The sequence below is a fragment of the Leptosomus discolor genome, chromosome 7 (genome assembly GCF_034619465.1).
Source record: "Leptosomus discolor isolate bLepDis1 chromosome 7, bLepDis1.hap2, whole genome shotgun sequence".
NCBI classification, from domain to species: Eukaryota; Metazoa; Chordata; class Aves; order Leptosomiformes; family Leptosomidae; genus Leptosomus; species Leptosomus discolor.
Window position 1 is genome coordinate 18,951,932 of NC_141397.1, and position 22,149 is coordinate 18,974,080.

Below are 22,149 nucleotides of genomic sequence, written 5' to 3' on the forward strand. Positions count from 1 at the left end.
CCCCTGCCACAAGCTCTTATAATCACCTAATTTTTCATGCATGCCAAGCTCTAAAACTTCCAACATAGCTTCATCAGCAAATTTCATGAACATATGTCTGATCTTTCCGAAAGGGTTAGTGATGACAGTATGAAGCTAGATTAGCCCAGAGTCAATACCAGTACTTGAATGGTATCTTCCTTTCTCTGTCACTCGTTTTCATCTTTCACTTGATAGTTCTACCCATCTTACATTTTCCATCCTGCTTCCTATCTTATGTAGGTTTTCCCAAATGATACCACATTGAATACTGTAAGAGTCCAGCCTAGAATTTTTTTTTTTTCCCCAGAAAGCTCTCTGGTTAGCCTAACACCATCTCCCTCTGCTAAGCCCATATCGCATTATGTCCCATTTTTCACTCACTGCTATTTCCTGGTAGAGACCCCTTCAACAATTTTTCTAAAACCACAGTGCAAGTTTTCACAAAAATAGAAGATTTAAGTTCCTTGTGAATCTTTCTTCTGTAAAACAGAACAACTAACATTTCTTTCTCCCACCCTTTGCTTTATTTAGTTTTCCAAGGCCAAATTGGTCTCCCACGTTGTACAGTGCGCAGTGAAGTCCTGGTCTTGGTGTTACCATAGTTCTGACAGCAGTGAGTGATCATCATCTGAGCATCTAGACAAATCCATTGCTGAGAAAAAGAAGGCAAAATGTCACTTCAAGATACCAACCTGAGCACTGCTTTTGCTTCAGCTTTCAATCCTCCCCCTTCTGCTACTCTGACATTTTTCCTACGGTGACAAATACTGAAGATCTCCCTCTGAAAAATTTTCCAGGCATGAGAGAAGGCACAGAAACAGAGGAAGAGTAAAAATCTGTATCACCTGGCACAAAAGGGGCAGGATGCATAAAGCTGCCAGTGCCAATGCCTGCCAGTTTTGAGGAGTCACTTCCCAGAATGACAAACTGTGTGAAAATTTCTTGGAAGAACAGTGTTGTGCAGAGGACAATATAGACCGCACAGTCTCAAAGACAGATATTATTGTCCATGGGCCTCTGCTATTTCATGGCAAATGCTTTTGTCATAATTTCCATTTTTAAATAACTGTAGAAATTAATGTACTTACAAGAGAGAAATTACTTAATCAAAACAGAATGTCAGTATTTGACAGAACTGTTAAGGGTCCATGCCCTTCACTTTCTATTTGCCTTTATCCTTCATAAAACAAAGATTTTGCTGGGTTTTTTTAAATTAATTTTTAAAATTTGATCAATTGTGCTTCAACTGTACATGAGCTACTAAGGCTTGAACTGAAAATTTGTGTTGGACTTTTTCAAGATTACCCCTTTCAGTATCACTTTTATTGAGACAGCTTTAAAACAAACTTTACCCTGATATAGACAAAAATCATTACTGTACTACAAAGTGTCCCGCCTTCCGAAATGGCTTGTCTAGGATCAGTGGAGGGACTGTGCTATGTTGGGGGAGATTGCTGCAGTGTCAGGGCATATGCAAGTTCTCTGATGACTCCGTGACTGGTACCGCTTCACCACTCCACTCCTGCAGCACAGCCATGTGGCACATTTATGTACACTAGATTTAGCAGAGGTTAATCGTTTACATAACCATTGTTTCCTTCTGTGGGTTTGCCTCGAAACCTTTGACGTTCTCTTTATTGTACCCCTTGCTGTGCAAATTTCCTTGTTTTGTTTTGCTTCTCAAAGTAATTTTGATTATTGTGTAGTTACAGAATTAGAGTAATAACATCTAATTGTACATCTGAAGCAAAAACATGTAATTGTGGGAGACTAGATTCAATTTAAAGAAAGAAAACCCCTCCACCAAGGTTTCTTGTGGTTTGCACAGTGCATTTCCCAGGCAGTGCTGCTTTGATTGCATCTAACCTGCAATTAGCATGTGCAATTAAGACATAATGAATGTGTGCAATTGCATTATTTCGGGATGTAACAGTAGCAATATTTAGCAGTTACTGTACTAGGCACAGTGCTTATAAGCTCAAATGATTTATCAGCATTTACCCATTATGCCACAGGAAGGAGGGCAGGCATGTGAGCGGGCCTTACCTACAGCTGATTTCCAGGATGAACACACTTCAGTCTGCTGTTGAAAGCCCATGGAAGTAGCCAGTGGGGAAGAAAGGCTGGGCAGATTTGGCACTACTGAAAATGGGGGCCACAAATGACACTTTCTACTTCCCTTTGGCTTGTCATAGAGCTCATGGGTAACATAATAGAAGAAAGCAGACTTGGCATTTAGTATCTCTAAATTATTCTCCTCTGCCTTCAACATTTCCTATCAGTTTTGTAAGCCAAATCATGCTACCCAAGGATTTAAAAATAAAAATTATTTGAGCATGAACCAAAGCTGTGATCTGTGTGTATGAGGAAGCCTCAGGAATATAACAGGTTTTTACATGCTCTTACCTGGCATTCTGAGAATGCAACTGTAGCAGTTCTACCAGGCTTTTGTTAAAGGACATTTCTTGTCCTTTAAGGTTCAAATGATATTTGAAAAGCTTCTTAATGCATCATTGAAGGATACAAATGAAAATACATTTCAATTCACTCTCACAGAAATAAAGATAAATCTGAATCTCTAGGCATGAACCTTGAGTACATAAACTGAGATGTTCTGAGTGCCAAACTGCTGGTGTTGAAATGAAAGATCCCAGCGATAAAACTCGGGGCCCAATCCAGGAAGGGTTTCCAGTTAAATCAGTAGGAGTTAGAAGCACTAAAATCATACATAACCAGACTCTATTGATTAGTATTAATCTATTGCAGAAAATCATATTAGAATTCCTAAGAGAAGGACTGCTTGTTCCAGGCACGATGATTTGGGTGAGTGATTTTGCACATGGATCCAGCACAAAACACCCAAAGTTCTCAACAGATGCATCCAAACAACTAAGAGAAAAAAAATGCCTCAACATACCTTCTGTCTAAATATTTCCTTCCTTTCCTATTGAAAAAAGATTATTAGAAGTAGATAAGAAATTACAAACTGGCAATCGATCAGCTTCTACACTGATTCATACCTGTACCTCACTACTTCCAGAACTTGGTTCAGCATACTGAGTGATGGTGCTTGTCAGTAACTAGGAGACGGAGGTCATGGGCCAATCCCATCCAGCTAGAATAGTATAAAAATATTTTCATCCAAGGGTTTATTAAAGATGATATGGGCACAGCACACAGACAAACCACATCCTGAAGCAGGGTTAAACTAGGTTTCACATTTTAAAGCTGCACTGGCAGTTTACTGTTTCTCTATCTGGAGTGCTCATAGGTGCCTTCTTTATATATAATCTCCACAGTTTTAGATGGACAAACGACAAATACAGCCTGTATTTATAAGGGTGTCATTTACTTCACTTTTTATTAAAATCACCAGCTACAAAATAGACATTTTGTACATACTAGTCCTAAACAGGCAACTGTGAGAAAATTACATTAGTCCTGAAATGAGACCACTGTATTGCGCACCTGGGATGTGACAAGGGGTCAGAAATAACAGAAAATATACGGAGATTAGATAAGGTACTCACATCACACTGGAAGGTTAACCTATACCTATGAAGATATCAGTGCACATGTTGATTGGAGACCTATCTTCTGCAAACATTAAAAAAGTTACATATTGCTCTCATTTAAAAATACTATAGCCACTACTGCTAAAGAAAGGAACTACATTACTTCAGTCTGACATGTGCCATAAGTGTCACAGTATCTAGAAACAGAGAAATGCACTAACAACATGAAGGGAAAAAAGATAGTAACATTTTTTTTATAGTAGTGGTGTCACGAAACACCTCGAACCAAATTCTTAGCTGATGGAAGGTGACATAGCTCCCTCTGAATCAAAAATCAAGTACTCACTTAGAATCTGGACCATAATCAAAACATCCTGACACTGTATTCTGTCCTTCCCTTCAAGGTCAAAAAAAGAGAAAGAGAAGGGGTAACAGACCTGTCTAACTCAAGAAGCAACAGCAAAGTCATCCCATCCATCCAGCACCCCTTGCGTACCCTGCACTCCACCTGGAGTGGCTGGAAGGCTATATAAGCTTTATGGGCCCTGAATTTAGTCAGGGGCTTTCCAAGCTCATGTGAGCTGGCAGAGCCAGAAGCCCAAGGCAATAAATGACAGTGTGATCTGTGGGTATTACAGGGCTGAATCCAGAGGCCACATTGTGATACTAATTTTTATATTAATATCAACTTGGGTTTCGGCTTAAAGCCTAGTGGAGCACTGTAATAGCACAAGAATATTCACTTCCTGGACATTGTTAAAGGCATCTCTCAAGAGCTGCAGGGCGACTCTTGCTCCTATCTACTGCTCTGACAGGGTGACCTCCTTGGTTATCATGACCTTGTTAAACTTTCCACACCATCATCCTGGAGACTGGAAGTAGGAATGTCACGCAATATTGGATCCTAGTACAATGTAGGAAAGGAAAACAATAAAGTATTGTGTTTAAAGACAGCTTTCAGCACGACAGGAAACATTATAGCAGAAAGGTTCATATTGGTCAGTCCTATCTCAAATACAGAATAAGGAACAAACATCAAAACATTAAAGTTAAGTAGGTGTCAATTACAAGGTGAAAGACATAGTTCTTGCCATTAGTTTGCTGCAAGAACTTCACCCCAAGAAATACATTTCTATCTTTATAAAATGGATAATTTTATAGAATAAAACCAGATCACAAGTATAGTGTAATTCTTAACACAAAGTTTAGAACTTAATTGATTGACCAAAAATGTTCAAGCTGATCATATCCTAAAATCACAGGCAGGCCTTCTCTTATCACCACCACCTTAATTTCAGTAGAAATTATACACTGATAACATAAGACTGAGATATCTCAAATTTCTAGGAAAATACAGACAGATGATGATAAATAAGTAATTTTACTATGTTCTTAATATACAGTCAACATGCACAAAAAATACATATCTTTCAGGTAAATGTATTTACTTTTTTCTCTGTTATAATTTTGAAGTACATCTAAAAGCTGCTAAATAAAACTTTACACTTTAAAAATAGAGGAAGGTGAACAGCAGTTCAGAAATTATAGGTAACTCCTGTTTACAAAGGGGTAAGAAGTTCTAAGTGCTATTCCAATATACTCAGCTCTGCTAAAGTGGCAGTGCTATCTTGGGTGGGCAACATTGGCAAACACTGACGAGGCCCAGTGATTGTATTTCCTAGAATCAAAAAATATGTAGGTTGGAAGGGAACTTAACAGGTCATTTAGTTCAACCTGCTCAAAGTAGGGCCAATACAGGTTGCTTGGGGCTTTCTGCAGGTGGGTCCTGCAAACTTCCTGGGATGGCAACTGCACAACCCCACTGAGCCTCGTTCTACTGTCTGCCTGTGCTCACAGCAGAAAACCTGGGCAATCCACCTAGTTAGGGGCCTTGAGAAACTCTTCATCTAAGTCCACATTTTCCAGTCTTATCAGTGTAATTACCACCCAGGCCTCTGCCCTTAAACACATGACAAACTAAAATATTGACAGAGTAGACAGAATATGAACTAGCATTTTAAGGCTCACTGAGCTAAATCCACTCCTAACAGTAACTTCAGAGGAGTATTGCCTGCATACGTAAGTGACCAGTTTGAGCTACACTGTGCACAGGCACCCCATAAATAGCTGTTCTCCTTGGGTCATAGACACCATTTTCAGAAGTGCTGCCTTCTCAAGGAAACACTTCCCAGAATGGCAGTGGTGCTGCAAGCACTGGCCTGCCCCCAGCCACTCTAAGCCCCCATCAGCACATACTTTCCTGTGAAGGGGTGTTCTACCTGCAAAGGTCTCAACATCACTCTGTAAAATGACAGTTTCCGAACTATACGTCAAGCTTTTTACTACCTTTCACAAAATAGCACCAGAATGCTGCTGCCATTCTCACTCCATAAATATCACATGTGAGCAGTGCCTGGTGCTGTGGAGATACAGCTACAAGTCCTTAGCAAGCAGTTCAATCTCATCCAGTAAGAAGTCCATGTCCTCTCGACTAACATGCGGGCTGATCACCACCTGGCGGAAGAAGTTGACTTTGCCCTGGTGAGGCTGGTACCCAAGCATCATGCTGCCCTTCTTCATCATTCTTTCCTTAATTACTGGAGCAACCTGAACACAGAGACAAAAAAAGGGTTGATTGCACACTCAGAAATACAGCAGATCTGGGCAGGAACTGTATTTTGTGACTTATGATGGTTTTTTGAAGTGTCTGAGTTTTATACCCCTTGCCTTCCCACTGCCTGCCCCATGTAACATTAAAGCTCAGACCTACACGTTTAGAGGCAGACTATGCACTGAGACCCTCAGATTCTGGGACTCCTGGAAGAATCAGAGCAAGGTCTAAAATCCTCAAAAGCCTGCTGCTTGGGGCATTCACCTGTGACATTGGAAAGCTTGGGTTAAGGTCCCTAGTCTTCCTGATTTAGATCAAAGGTTTGAACTCAGGAAGAACATCAGCTGCAGCTGGTAAAAGGCAGGGTTTGTCTCCTTGCACTAACCAGGCTAAGCCCGACTACTTGCCCTTGATGGTCCTACTCCCACCACATCTGCAAAGCCTCTCTCCCTAGAGGACACTCCATTGAAGCCCTGTGAAACTTCAGCTGCCAAAGAAGTGAGTGTGATGCAATATTAAGGGAGAAGGCCTGATCCTGGAGCTTAAGACTTCATCTCTTAGATTTAAGGCATAAGCAGCATTTAGCTACACCACTCTTGTCCCGAATGGGATGAAATCTCATAGGTGTCTCACTGCAGAAAAAAAACCCCATGAGTAAGATTTGCAGAGTCAGGTCCTTATAGCTGAACACTCAATTTCATCCCAGCAAGGCTCTTAACCTTGTCCAATTAATCTTATGCTTAACTTTAAGCATGTGATTAGTTCTGTGTTCTCATGCTTGAAATCAGTCATAAGCTTAAATACATTGCTGGATTAAGTACTCTATTCCTTGGAAGATGAATTCAACATAAATAAGTATTTTGACAGAAACAGTATTTTTTAAAATGTTTGGCATTTTAATATATTACTAATAACACTAATGTATTTCAGAACAGTGCGTTCCTTTTCTTTCCTTTGTGATGGTTTGACTTTGAACTAAGCAAATAGGTGTGTGACCTAACCTTGGTTTCTGCATTAATTTATTTCAGCTCTGAAAGTTAGTGCCAGAAACTACCTCCTGATCTGCAAAAGAAAAATGATGATGCCACCCTTGCCTTAATAGCTTTATTTTTACATGGCACATTTTAGCAGGCAAGCTCAACACAGTTTGCTTAGATAGAAACAGCTAAGGTTTTCAACACTAACAGGCTAGCTTTCCCAAATTTGTTTAGTGGTACATGTCTAAATAACCACTGTTTCAGAATGTACATTGAATTCAGAGGAGTGTTTATGGTTCTTACTTAACTTGCCTCTTTGATTTCAGTTTATCATTGTGACAAAGCCACGTGTTTTATTTAGTGTTTGTTTTTTAAGGCATGAGAGTGATGGAGTCAGAATTCTAAATGAAGACATCAGTACAAATTATGCACATGAAAGCAATGAAGATCCTTTCACAGTGCAATGCGAAATCAGAATTTTGGTTTTTTGCACATTGCAGCAAGCAAAAAATCAGAAATAAGTTGTGAAAGTAGATCTGATAAACATTTGTGAAACAAGAATATAACAATGAGGACAGGAACACTCAGAATTACAGCACAAATGTTAAGAGGCATACTGTGATACCTTCAGTGACATCCAATAGCACTTTTTTTCTATGAAATCCATAAAATTTAATGTGGAGCTCCAGGTGTGCCTCCTGCGTAAAGATCCTAACAGAATCTACCAATGAAATCACAATTCTGCTGTGTATCTGCAACATTGTGTACATCATTTAGAAAGAGGAGTCATCAAATATATCCCTACAGCATCATCCACCTGGGTTTCTGTCTGCCTAGTAAATGATTCAAGGATTCCTCAATTTTCTTGTTTTATAGCTCAGAATTACTTCAGAATAACCTCATTCAGTCCATATTGAAGGAACAAAAATAAACGAACACTGGAGTTCTCCTCGGATAGAGATGGTAGCTATTTTGCATGAGATAGCCTTCCATCATCCTGAAAAGTATGTTACTCAGCAAACAATCCTCTCTGCTTCAGATCAAATATTCCAGACTGCATCCTAAAAAAACACTGAACACTGTACTGTGCAGTGCTAACACTAAGGCAAAATTTGGGTCTTATAATTGTTCTTGCACATTTTCCAGTGGTGGAATCAAATGGGAAGACTCTTGGTTGGGAATGCTCCTGGTTATGCACACTAGTGTACGGACCCGCAACACATCTTCTCTTAAACAGTGAATATCTTCAGCATGATAAAAATACTCCTACAGTTTGCATGTGTTGCACCCTTGAACAGCACACGAAGCTAGTAAGAGCTCTACTCTTCCATTATTATTCATGCCAGCTATGGCCCAAGATAGTAACAACACTGTGACAACGCTCAGAAGACATTGTGCCCAGGAGACACTGTGCTGGGCACCATATAGATATAGAAAAGAAAAAATTCCTCCACCCCTGCACTTGACAGGAAACCCTAAGCAACTTCTACTTATGGAATAAAGACACTACAGGTGCAAGGGGAGAAGTGAATTCTTCTTAATATACTTCCTCAAGCTCTTCTTTAAGATTCAAATCCCTGTGGCAACTTTTAGCCTTTATTGATGTTCCATCAGAGTTATTTCATCTTTTGTATCACACTATTGATTCTCTTCACCTCAACACCCAGTGCTCCACAATCCATCATCCCAAAATGGGCAGCAGCACAAACAGAGACCATGAAAGCAAAACCATTTAGAGTTTCAGTAATTTGAGGACTGTAAATATACTGCATTTCAGTAGATCTCTCATGGAAAGGAAAATTATTCTCATTATCTCATTTATTATCTCATTCATTCTCCATGCTAATAAGTTGTCTGTTTAATTTGAAGTGCATCCATCCCTTTTTGATGGCAAAACAAACACTTCCTACCTAAAAGAAACAAAACATAAAACTGTCTTACGAGCTTTTGACAGGATTATTTTTTGAAAAGTTTTCCATCAAGTGTTTCTATTTGCTAATGTGATGCAGTCAGTGTTACAAAACTACCAGGGAACCTATCCACAGAAAGCAGTAAGGAACAGAATATATGCACAAATACTTAAGTACACGTGTCACAAAAGAACCATTAAATGATACATGCGCACTAAGGCTTGAACTTGAGGATCGCAGGGTATGACTGCTAACTGAAAGTAAAGGCAGCTACCACTTTGCAGCAGAAAAATTAGACCTATAAGGACTAATTGCCTAGTGAGGAGTTCAATGAGTTTAATTCCCACTGAAGTCAATGAGACCTGAGGACGCTCAAATACCAAAAGGAGCTGCACAGCCCCATTCAGGATAGGCTCCTCAGAAAGCAATTTAGTGAGAGTGAGATTGCTTCACCAGTCCAATTATTTTACTACAGAACTTACTTCAAATTGTAAATCTAATTCTTTATGTTACCCGTCAGTCGAACGATCTCAGAATTTTAAGTGTAATGTATCCTAAAACTGAAGTCCTCTTTGCTCCCTTCACCACTTCCTTCCCACCCTGGCCTCCCCTGCCAATCCACCCTGGAGATGACTATTTCAAACGCTCACTTCAGCAGTGCATTAGCTATCAGACATGACCTTCTTCCACCTAAGAAGAAGGAGAGGAGGTGCAGTGCATGGAAGGCCATCCTGCAGCAGAGCTGCACACATTGCAGTGTGCAACCAGAGGCCCGGGGAACTGCTTTGCCTGAGGACTAATGGGTGCATCACAGTCTCCCCATGCAGACCTACACAGAGGTGTAACATCTCATGCTCCTCTTACTTTCTATAGCAGAGGGTTTTAAACAACAGCAGCAATGACATAGTGGTTTAGCTCCTTCTCCATTTACCTGGGTCACAGGATAATCTCTTCTCCCACTCTCAGCCAGCACTCAGCCACACTACAAACAACAGAAAGTTTTAGCCCTAAAGTTTAAGCTGTTCCTATCAAGAGTCCAGACCACAGCTGATGCTCCTATACATTCACATGGGAGATGCCAATGTTCCTTCCCAGCATAGAGAGCAGTGTAGTAAGTAGCCAGGACCAGCTGGGACACTACAGCTGAACTATCTAGTGCACCAGAGGATCAGGAAAGCAATGTATCTCCCTCTCCATACCTCAAGTATCCTTGAGAAGAATGGTTCTGCACAATCATACCACAGGGCAATACGTTAAAAACTACTGTGTTCCCCCTAATCGACTTGTCAATGCAAGTTTCTCCAACACTTCAAAAATTTCCACCAAGCTCAGGCCATGACCACATAACACACTTCAGCAACCACCATTAAAGACTGACTCATCAGTAGAGTTGAACGCATTTTCAGCCAGGGAAGTATATACCTAGTGTCTCCAAGAGCTAGTTCCCCATTTTGGACACTTAAAATCCCTTCAGAGGACTTGGTGAAACAACTATTTGAGATAATTTCTTCTTCCAGCTAGCAAGGCCTCTGAAATCATTCTCTCAGTGGTCAAGGTACGTAAGCCTAGTTCTCAAGCTATGAACAATTTCCTAGCACATGGGTTTCTTATGTAAAGTGAAATCTCCAGAGTAGCTCTGTTATACAGGTGATGTTCCCACTGCATTAGTCACGTCACAGTATTATGCTTTGGAATCCATTCACTGTGAGCTGCCTCCTGTTGAACAGTATGGACATTTGTAATTAGAATTGGTTTGTAAAAGTTCACTCTAACTAAAAAAAAATTAAAAAAAAAAAATCCTAACAAGATAATCAGATGCCTAGCTTTTTCAAACCACACAATCCCATTAACTTCTTAAATATATATCCCACTATTACCAGCTTATAGTTCCAATCCTATACTTAGTCCAAAATAGCTGATGCTTTCTGACGACAAGGGATAGAAAAGAGTAATGTAGCTCTTTTGTTCATATGAGGTAAATTCACTGAGCCCTCAACCCCAATTGCACTAATGCTGCTGGGTATGGATAGCCAAATAAGCTGTCCTAAGGAGATGCAGAATTTCCCAACAAATATGCTACCTTGTTCTTCTTGCTTAAATAAAGAAATAAGCACATACTGGTTTTAATCAGCCCCTTCTTTTTCTGCTTTAATGTTGTCTCTGACAATTGCAATTAACATATATTCCGAAAGCGCAAGAAAGCTCAGGTTGAACACCTGCAGAATAACTTGCTGATAATGCAAGACTATGTCCAACCTTGGTTATGAATTCCTTTCTCTATGCCCTCACTTAATCTGTAAAGGATCTCATTTTAGACCTAATCCAGTATTTTCAAACTGTCCTATCACAAATGATTTTCTATGCCTTTGACACTGGACCTCTGTTTCCTGAACGCTACTTTTACTGCTGTCAGTCTCACAGACTACAGTCATATTAGTCTAGTTATACGGGATGTTGACATATTGCAACACCTTTTCCAAACTGTAGGCTAGAGGTTATATTCTTTAAAAGCAACGTTCTGTAAATTTTGTATTTAAACATTAAGGCAACAGGAATGAGTTGTAAATTGATAACAATGGGATAAAAATATACTGTTAAACAATGAATTTATAAAAATATTTTGCTTCAGGGGGAAAAAAAATTGTGAATTTGACAAATAGCCCACGTGAAAAGATAGTATTAGCCAGAAAAATTAAAGAAACCAGAAAAGCCTAAAGATTTTCTAAATTTTTAAGAGAAAAGTATTTAGAATATTTGTTTCAAAACACTGTTTTCAATTAGAACTGAAATTCAATTGGAAATTGACCCGTTTATTGCAGTGAGTAGAAAAGGACTGAGGAAACCGACACTAAGCTAATTGTTTCATTTTTGTTTGTCTGAAAACAAAAATTCTTTCTGGTCATCTAAAACCAAGAATTGCTTCCAGTTTCTTAATTCAATGGCCAAACCAAAAATCCATTATTTGTACAACCATAAATATGTAGGATCAAAAGTGCTGACACTACTTAACTGAAACATCTGTAGAATTTCTGGCCCCCAGAAAAGACAGAAAGTATGAGAAAATCCACAGGACTGCCTGTTCTGTCGGCAAAATTTGGCTGGTAATCTCATGTGAACAGCTCCAAGTAGCACGAATGACTCTAAACGTGCTAGCCCAGCACATGCTACAAAGTCAGAACGCCTATAAAAACTGGTGTTAATATTGGCAACTGCTATCAGAAACATTTTTTCCAAATCTTTTGGACAGTCCCCAGGTCACTGAGCATCTCTGTAACATAAAGCTGAAGAGCTATTCCAGCTGCTGGCAACCAGGACTCCCAGTCACTGGACACCATTCTACACCTCCTGAAACTCATTTCAAAATTGCCACAGACTTCAATGGAAGGAGAACACAATTATCTAAATTTCCTCATGTGTCTGCTTCAGGTGGCAGTTTGCAAACAGCTTTCACCTTTTACTTGAGAAAGCCACACTTGCAGTAAATCAATAACCTTTCTAGGGATCCACAAAAGCAGGCTAGATAGCGTTGGAAGGACAGGAGCATATTAGCAGCTCAAACCATTCCTCTTCCTCAAATACAGCCTTGATGAAATTTTCCGAGGTATTGAATACTGCACTAGTAATTGGCTGAAGATTTGTAGCTAGAAGACAAAAAAAGTTGCCCTTTTGAAAAAATTGAAAGATCACATTCTCATGATTTCACAAAAATGGAAAACATATTTTGTGTTCTTGCCTCAATTATTCCTTGCAATGGAAGACAAGTTTATACAGAACAGTCTCTCTCATCTGACCACAAAAATCTATTTTGGCTACCCCAGAAGGGGCAAATTTTCATTTGAAAGTTCATGATTGTTACTTAAAAGGCAACTTAGTGGCTATTCAAAGTCTGACAAGTTATGCTTCCTGCTAGAAATGACCAGTTCAGATTCATGTATATTCATAAGGAAACAGCGATTGTACAGCAATTGCCACTAGAAAAGTAAACAAAACCCCAGTTCAGTGAAGTATTTGGACACAATTTTAAACTTTTACATATGGGCTATTAATTTCAGTGCATCTTCACAGTATTGTTTCTTATCTTGCTTAAATGATAGCACAGTAGCTGAAGTACTGGACACATACTCAACAAATAGAACTGGTCCCTAACCCTGCCAGAGGCTCTTTGGACAAATTTCTCCATCTCCTTTGGGTAACACGTTTCTTTTTACCTTCACAGGAGGCATATAACCCTTCCAGGCAGTGAAGTCTCTATGTGTTCATACATATATTGTAATCGTCCCTGATACCTTGTGGGTGCTCTGTATGCTAGCGTGATATATATTAAATAATTTCCGTGCCAAATAGGTCTCACAAACATCTGTCACAGAATACCTGCTGCATTTCCCAGCATGACTGCAGAAGATAACTTCGATATCAATGATACCAGTCGGTATTAAGTAAGAACAGTAGCTGGCATTTTAATATCAATCATTGGATGCAACACGAGTGAACAAAACACTTTCCTTCGTTGGTTATAATCACAAAACTAGATAAATACTATAAATGTTTGGAAGTAACAGTGCTTTGAACATATTACAACACTGAAAAAGTATATCCTCCACTGTTAAAATTCATTTCTTGCCTTGTGCTGCAACATCAGTTGCTGGCTTTAAAACAACAGGCTCTTTCCCTTTTGGTGATAATTAAAAACAAACTCAGACCATTTGTCAGCTGTCACCCCAACTGGGACAATCGAAATACCAAATATTTGCACACCCAATCACAGCTTTGTTCCTGTAGCCAAGGCGCTCTGTAAAACCCAAACATGTTTTTCTTTTGTCTAGAATTTGTTCTGGGCCCACATCCCTAAACCACTAATAAATTATTGCCGTACATTATTGCGCCAGTGTTCCCCTTGTGCCACACTAGGCAACAAAAGGAGAAATAAGTGCATTTGTCAAAATAGCAGTAACCACTTCCACATTCTTTGGAGCAACTAACATATCAAAGGAGAACAGATGCTGCTGTATTTTTGTCCCGATACAGGCATTCTCCGTGCACCTTCATCTCAGGGCTGTGTAGTACGTCCACGCTACCATATTTTGCACATCATCTTCCCACCCATTGCTTTTGCCAGAAAACACATTAATGAACTCCACAAATCACTGAAAATAGCCTGACTAATAGGAGATGGCAGGTTGGCTTTGGACTTTGATTGCCTTAAATGACTTCTTTAACCAGTCATTTACACAACAAAAAGTAGCTTTCAGATAAAGGCTTTTACACTAATGGTATCTGCCTCTGAAAAGGAGGAGGCAGAACAGACAGCTCCCAGAACAGAATCAGCACTTAAAGATGTTTGTGTATGTTTTACTTACAACTAAAATGTACATTGGTGAACAACACGGCTTTCCAGGTGCACAGTCCATGTCATCTTCTATCTGAGCACATGTGGCTTTCCAAGACAATTCATGTGGATTTTTTATTATTTTTCTGTCATTTCTGTGGTGCTTTACTGAGCCATGTGGAAGGCGTAGGCATTAAGAAAACTCCAAAGGCTAGCACACAACACTACGGATCCAACACTCCGATCTGTTAAATAGTAGCAAGAGAGCTGTACACTACTAGTTTTATAAAAATAATTGTTTTAAAAGCTTTGATAGTGTACACAAGGTTCTTCTGTGCAACATTTTGTTAAGTTCCCATTTTAATGACTAGGTTTTTCAGTCTTTCAACCCTACCAAAGCCAAGCTCCCTTTCTCCATCCAGGATGAAAGGCTAGCTTGTCATCTTGACAGCAGGAATAACTAATCAAAAAAATTTCCTTTTAGTTTGTATGCATAGGGATGAGCTTCTGTTCTACTCCATTGGGGGCAAAAAGAAATCACAGTGCAATGTGAACGTCCTGGGCTGGGAGGAGCACTTTAGAACAGGAAGATCACATGATATGGTGACACAAGTTCAAAAACTCAACACATTTCTGGTGTAGAAAAACGAATGTCGCCTCAGAAACTTGGAATGATTCCCAGCTGTTAAGATCTTACTTACTACTTGCATAGGACAGCTTCTGGCATAAGGTAGCAGCACCTTTTGTATTTGTGTAACAGTAAGGATTAAAGAACAGTAATGCATCTTTGTTCATATTCTTTAACTGGATCTAAAGAAAAATGAGTATTTCAACAAAACGAGATATATTTTGTGTCTTTTTTTTTTTTCCTCCTTAAAAACATCATAATGACCTTCTCAGAGGCTGCTTACAATCTCTTGCAGGGGAGGAGGGGATAGTGTCTACCATGGCCCAGACCACAAAAGCAAGGCTGTTGTCTGACCCGATCACCCAATTTAGCAAAGAAAATTATCTCCTTCTCCCTCCACCCCGGCCCAGTGAAATATAGGAGCAACAGCTGTCAGTTACTAGAATTGTTTTGCCTACCTGAGACTTATTTATTTAAAGCCTGATTTGGCCATGAAATAAAGGCCCCGCCAAACCCTTCTATATGGAGCGCTATCAAAGTGAACAACACTTTTCCCACGTACATCTTGTCCCAGGACAATGTTCATTCCAGCTCACCCTTCCTCCTTTCCTCATTCCCAGAGAGCATGTTCTTCTTTTTTTTTTTGTTATCTACAACTTAAATGCAACATATATTACAAACCTCTGTGCTTCAGTGCATGGACAATCAGGAAACTGAAAGAACAAAGGGGGATCCCTAGGGCTTCAAATTTCACAAATTTTCTTGCAGTCTGAAAGGGTGGAAAGTGAAGGGAAAATAATGATTTGCACCTACAAGTATTTGCAAACTAATGAACCAAAATATAGGTAATTATGAGTAATAAAAGACTTAGCTAAATAGAGCTGTCAATCCCTAGATAATTTAAGGGTGGTTGGAGGGGGAAGGACACACTGGGCTCAAAATTTTGCATCCATTTTGCAGATATTTGTAACCTCAAAGGAATACATGGATAAAAAATTTGCTAACCCCGGGCCTACTCTACCCTATCGATATGGCTCAGCATTCAGAGGTACAGATTAAATCCTCTAATCCTGTACACAAAATTGCTTTGAGAACCTTATTCTTTTGCCAGTCTGACCAGGTTTTCACTCTGGACCATGGCAAATGCCACAATTTCCCTTAGTGCCACAGCTACCCATAAATCACACCAAAAAGGTAAAAATGGTACACTTGGAAGGAAAAGAGTCATAAGGTGAAAAACTTACACATCTTTGTCAGGCTTCTGCACCAGCATAGACATTTTTATGAGAGAACAAGCAAGAACAATCTTTTTATCTCTGAAAGCAGTTATGATCTACTATATAAATCTCATCCACTAAGGTCTGTTAGATTTCACTTACTGTATTGAAAAGGTTACACAGAATTCAATAAACACAAATATACAAATAATCTTCTTATGAAATTTATAAACTCTCCAATTGATGAGTGGCTCCAGAAAAGATTCTCTACAGTATTCAACATTCACCTTCAGAAGCCTGCCATTTGATTCATGGGGAGTTTTATAGCTGAATTCACCAACATGTTTCCTTATGACTCCACCAAATATCTGCTGAATTGATATCAAACTCAAGTATTTTCTACTGCTTTTAGAGGAATTCTTCTCAGGTATAAGAAATTTTGTAAGACTTGTAGATATTTCTGACCACGCTGACCCCTTTGGAGAGTAACAAGAAATTCCTCCCCTGTAGGCATGAAAAAGAAATATATTCCATCTCAATCCTCTCAAGACACCTACAGTTAGAAAGGAATCTGTGCTTAAATATCTGAAGCACAAAATGAAATCTGAAGTCCTAGAAAAAACTTTGCGTGATTTCCTCCTGCTCACCCCCACAAATATTTTTGACAGCACTCACATTACACAAAATATAAAGACTGCTTAATTGAGCAGATAATGCAAGCTGCACATTTTTTGTGGTATTACTAGTAATTGATTTTTTTCTGAATATTTCTGAAATTTCTTATCAAACAATAGTAAGGAAGGGCAGTTTTACGCGAAGAAAGGACAAAGAGTTTAAGGCCCAACCTTTTTCCTGTATTTGCAAATCCAATGTTTTCCTGCAATTTCTTAAAGAAGCATTTGATGCAGCAGGAGGGAAGTGTAGCTCCCCTCTCCTCCTACTGAAGTCGGTGATAGGAAATAGAAGAGTGCTAACATAATAAGCAGGTACTCATTTAAGTGGAGGCAAGCTTAAGATTTATTGACCTGAGAGCAAGAGGTCAATATTTATTCAGAGAACCATAAATCTTGATACTTGGTTCTAACAGATTTTAATCCAATGTATTATTAAATCCATCCCATTAAAGCTAATTAGACTGTGTGTCCTCATGAGCCTTGTTGCCAATAGTCATTAGTATTGCATGGGTCATAATTACTGTGCTTTGATAATTAAATCATATAACTTCCAATAAAATTAAATATCTAGGGATAGAAATACTTATTTTTCTCTACCATGACTATATTATTGTACATTTCATTGAGATCTTCCTTCATGCTGCTGTAGACCTTCCTTCCATTCTCCTGCCAGGATCAACACAGCTAAGGAGTCAAAAGCTCTGTTTCAACTACACCATTTAAAAAACTTTCTCATTTGTCTTAAAAACCTGATACTGCTAAAGCCACATCCATCTACTATTCATGCACTAGGCAGGTAAGGAGCAGGGACACAAATCAGTAAGTAGCTGCTGTCAGGGAAAAGAAAGGGAAAAGAAAAAGGAGTCATACTCCTAAGTATAAGTGAAAAAACTCCTATTTTGGAATTTTACAGTGCTTTCCATCCCCTCATTTCAATGTACTTCACAGATACGAGGAAATCCTATCACCTCCATCTTAATCTCTGGGAAGGAACCAAGACACACAGAAAAGAAATAATGACGAAGATCTTAATCACAACTCTGTACCAAAGCTAGACATCACTCAGGTACATCCAGTGAGCTAGTGAGAAGGACAGAGTATTTTTAGTACAAAATCATCTTGAAAATACATTTTGCAAATACTGTTGCAGAATACACACAAACTTGCAGCGTTTGGGTCAAAACGGTTTCCTTCCTGAAGGAACCACAGCTGAACTCAGGCACCAGGGTGCAATGAAGAGTGCCTTACTTGCAGTCCAGATGACAGCTCCTTCAGTGATTAGCACTCTATGCGCTCACAGTGCACACCTAGGGCTGCTGACTGGTGTGAAATTCACTGTTGGTGGACTGGGATCACAGAAAATCAAATCCTGGTCACTCCACCTTCTTTATGCCACACATACCAGTAACAGAGACTACAGTTCCCAAGTTTCAGCTCCGTATATTGACTTATATCGATCCTTGACAGTATTTTTCTGTCAGGACCTGCATTGTTTACAGACGATAGTTGCTTATGAGAGAAGCAGCAGCTTGAGAGGAAGTGTTAGGTGCATTGAACTGTACATCATGTATTACTCAGAGGCATGGTCTCCAGCACTGAAGGTAAAATGCGTAAAGTAATATTCAACTCCCATCATTTTGGCAGTCTAAAATTTAGACATCTAGCCTAAGCTAATCATCTAGGCTTTGCCTTTAATTAATGGAGAAAAAGAGGCACCTCTAGAGAGTGATTTACCTCATCCTAGAACGGCCATGTAAGACAGATGGGCTCAGTTTGGAAAGGCTTCTCTCCCTCTCCATGGGCTTCAGTGGAAGACCTCTGCCTAAGTTTTAGACGGCTAAAGCAAGGTAAGGTGAAGTCTATGCAGATAGTTTATCTTAAATCATAGATATCTAAAATCCACATTCCTCTGCTGTTTCTAGGCTATAACTGCTGGATAGGGCCAAGAACTGCACTGTGCAGCAGGAGGACGTCCAGAGTACAAACAGAATCAAGGGGAACCAAGTGCTTCTCCGATGACTAACATGGTGAACGTGCATTAGGTGATGTGATTAAAGGCTAACCACAGAGAACACAAAGACCCAACAAGGATCAGAGAAACAACAACAAGCAGAGGAACCCTAATAACCTGATCAGTGAAAACACAGCATATCACATTGACTAATTCTCTGACTATCAGAGAAGGACACTTGCCGTAGTGTGAAACCCACAAAGATAAATAAATGAAAAACTCTCATAGGAATCCCAGGCAAGGGCTACAGTACTCACTATGGTATGCAAAGAGAAGAAAATTCAGGGACTGCAGAAAACGTATTATGGGCTGCTTAGGTGAAGGACCAAAGATGTGGACAGAGAGAGGCCAAGGAGGAACAAGTGTGGGACAATGGAGGGAAAAGAAGATTAACAGGGCACTCAGATACAAACAGACTTCTGGTCAGTCCACTCACCTAGCTGAACCCTGCACTTTGATCACTGTCATACTGTTCATGTCTGTATGACGGTTATATGTGTTTACAGGGGATGCCAGTAAAGACACTGATCTCTGTGTTGATCTGTGCAGCCAGCTGCGTGTATGTCATGTATTTTGTGTATGTGTGTGCATGCATGCACGTGTGTGCATATAGACCTACTGGAATATGTGTGCTCACTGGACCTGGGGATAGGGAACCACAGTGGCCTCATACCTATTGAGCTGGAAAAGGAGGAATGCTCCTGGGTCCCAAGGGCACCTAGATTCAGCCACCTTCTGACATTGTACTGAATTGCCACTGTCCTGAAGTCTTTTCTATGGTTGACAATTGATAATTGACAATTCTCACTGAAATGATGGGGATACGTGCTTTGAATAATTTTATATATATAAAGACCTCACTTGCATTTGATCCCAAGAACATCCTATTGGTCCCACACATGCATACTGATCATTAGAAAACTCTGGGTGGAGGTTCATCTGGCATGAACTTGAAATGGAACTTCAGACTAGGATTAAATCCATATATGCTTTTACCTCATTATCCTATCATATGTTAGGTTCTCTAAATCCAAAAACTTAAAATTCACAGAATGAGACAATGGGAGGTTTGCATTTCTGATTCTGATTGAGGAAGAACTTTCTTTAACCAAGAACAGTTGTGAGGATACGTGTTAACACCAATCTAAGGGTGTGCCTCAGCTGTCTTGACGTTATTTCTCTTCTATGTACAGAGCCAGTGCTTATAAATTTAGTGCATACAAATCCTTTTGGTGCATTGCTGCCAAGCTGGCTATGTGTACATGCAAAGATCCATTTTTCCTTTATACACAGATTATTTGCATGCATATACCACATGCATGCAAGTGTATACATGCAGGCATGTAGCACCAATTTTGAACAAAAGTCATACTTGCAGTAAACTCCTCCAGAAAACACAAACACAAAAAACAAGCCAAAGAAAAAACTCTGTCTAGTATCTGGCACAACCTCCATCTCTTCAATGTGCTACAGAGCAATTGACTCTCCACATCTAGCATGGCTACAGGCTACTGCCCTCCTACAATCTTCCAACTGCTGTTATTTTCCTTCCCTCAGATGATTCTCATTATAACAGGGCTGAATACTGAGTTAAAAAGTCAGTGTATGAATCACATCACCAACTCAGTTGTCTGGAATCTTGCTTTTCCATGCATTTCCTCATTGCTACAGGGATCATCAGCGTAAAACATGTTGTAGCTGCATCAAATTTCCTGTTGCTCTTTTTAACCCTACAACTGCCTGTCAGCAGATACTCATTTACTGTTGTCCAGCTTCCTAACCACTGATCTGTGCCTTCACTGCCTGCTTCACTGCCAGAAGTCTCAAAGAGTCACAAATATATAACTTGAGGTTATTGCTCAAGGGGGATCTCTTTATCCAGCTTGTGGGATAAGGCCTCAGCATTGAGTGTCTGTGTTCTGCTCAGGAAGAAAAAAAAAGAAGAATCTCGATTTAAATCTAATTTAAGCCATGCCATTGCTCCATGCACCATCAGATCTCCTCCATCTTTCCACACATGAAGGCAGCTCCACAGCACTGTATCTTTTGCTAGTCGTCCCCCATGGGGCTTCCTCCCATGCTGGAGCAGCAAGAGGGTTGGTTCCACCAGCTTTTAATGCTGCCAGAGGAAGGATGTATGCACAAGAGTGGCCCCGAGCACCACTCCCAAGACAGGTTTCTGCTGCCTTACTTGCAGATGTACACAGAGAGCAAAACCAAAAAGCTCCCAGCAACTGAGACTTACAATTTTGGATCTTACTACAAAGTGATCTGGATGATGAGATCAAGTGTACCCTGATGAAGTTTGCTGATAACCAAACTGAGTGTGGAAGTGGACACTTTGGAAGGGAGAGCCACCCTGCAGGAAGACCTGGATAGGCTGGAAAAGTGGGCTAACAAGAACCTTATGAAGTTCAACATGGACAAGTGTAAGGCCTTGCACCTGGGAAAACATAAGCCAGGAGTGCAGCACAGAACAGGATCTAACTGGCTGAAGAGCAGCCCTGTGGAAAGAGACCTGGGAGCCCTGGTGGACAACAAGCTCAATGTGAGTGAACAGTGTGCTGCAGTGGCAAAGAAAGCCAACAGGATGCTGGGTTGCATCAACAAGGGCACCACCAGCAGAGATAAAGTCATTACCCGACTTTACCCAGTCTTGTCAGGCCACACCTGTAATACTGTGTTCAGTTTTGGTCCCTGCTGTACAAAAAAAAAAAAAGATGTGGACAGGCTGAAGGTGGTCCAGAGGAGGGCCACAAAGACGATCAAAGGACTGGGAAGCCTGCCATATGAGGGAAGGCTGGGAGAACTGGGTTTGTTCAGCCTTGAGAAAAGAAGACTTAGGGGAGATCTTATGAGCACATTTCAGTATTTAAAGGGTGGCTACAAAGATGATGGAGACTGCCTTTTTATAGTGAGTCACACGGAAAAGACAGGGGTAATGGGTACCCTGGGGAGATTCCAATTGGACACAAGAGGAAAATTTTTCACAATGAGAACAATCAACCATTGGAATAACCTCCCCAGGGAAGTGGTCACTTCCCCCAACACTGGACACTTTTAAGATTCAGCTGGACAGGGTGCCGGGCCACTTTGTCTAGACTGTGCTTTTGTCAAGAAAGGCTGGACCAGATGATCCTTGAGATCCCTTCCATCCTGGTATTCCATGATTCTATGGTTCTATTAATGGGAAACCCTCCTTCTTTCAACTGTTTATTTGAACTACTGTTGGCCTATAATGCCTATAATGACTATAGCA

General features: G+C 40.1%; 1 protein-coding gene across 1 annotated transcript in view; it reads right to left on the reverse strand.

Annotated features, from left to right (window-relative positions):
• Positions 1–5,969: 5,969 nt before the first annotated feature.
• The window catches only part of GADL1 (GAD like acidic amino acid decarboxylase 1), a 76,186-nt gene continuing 60,006 nt past the window's right edge, over positions 5,970–22,149 (reverse strand). The window contains exon 14 of the mRNA XM_086468674.1: positions 5,970–6,143. Coding sequence (XP_086324800.1) covers positions 5,970–6,143 — 174 coding nt within the window. The remainder of the gene's footprint in view (positions 6,144–22,149) is intronic.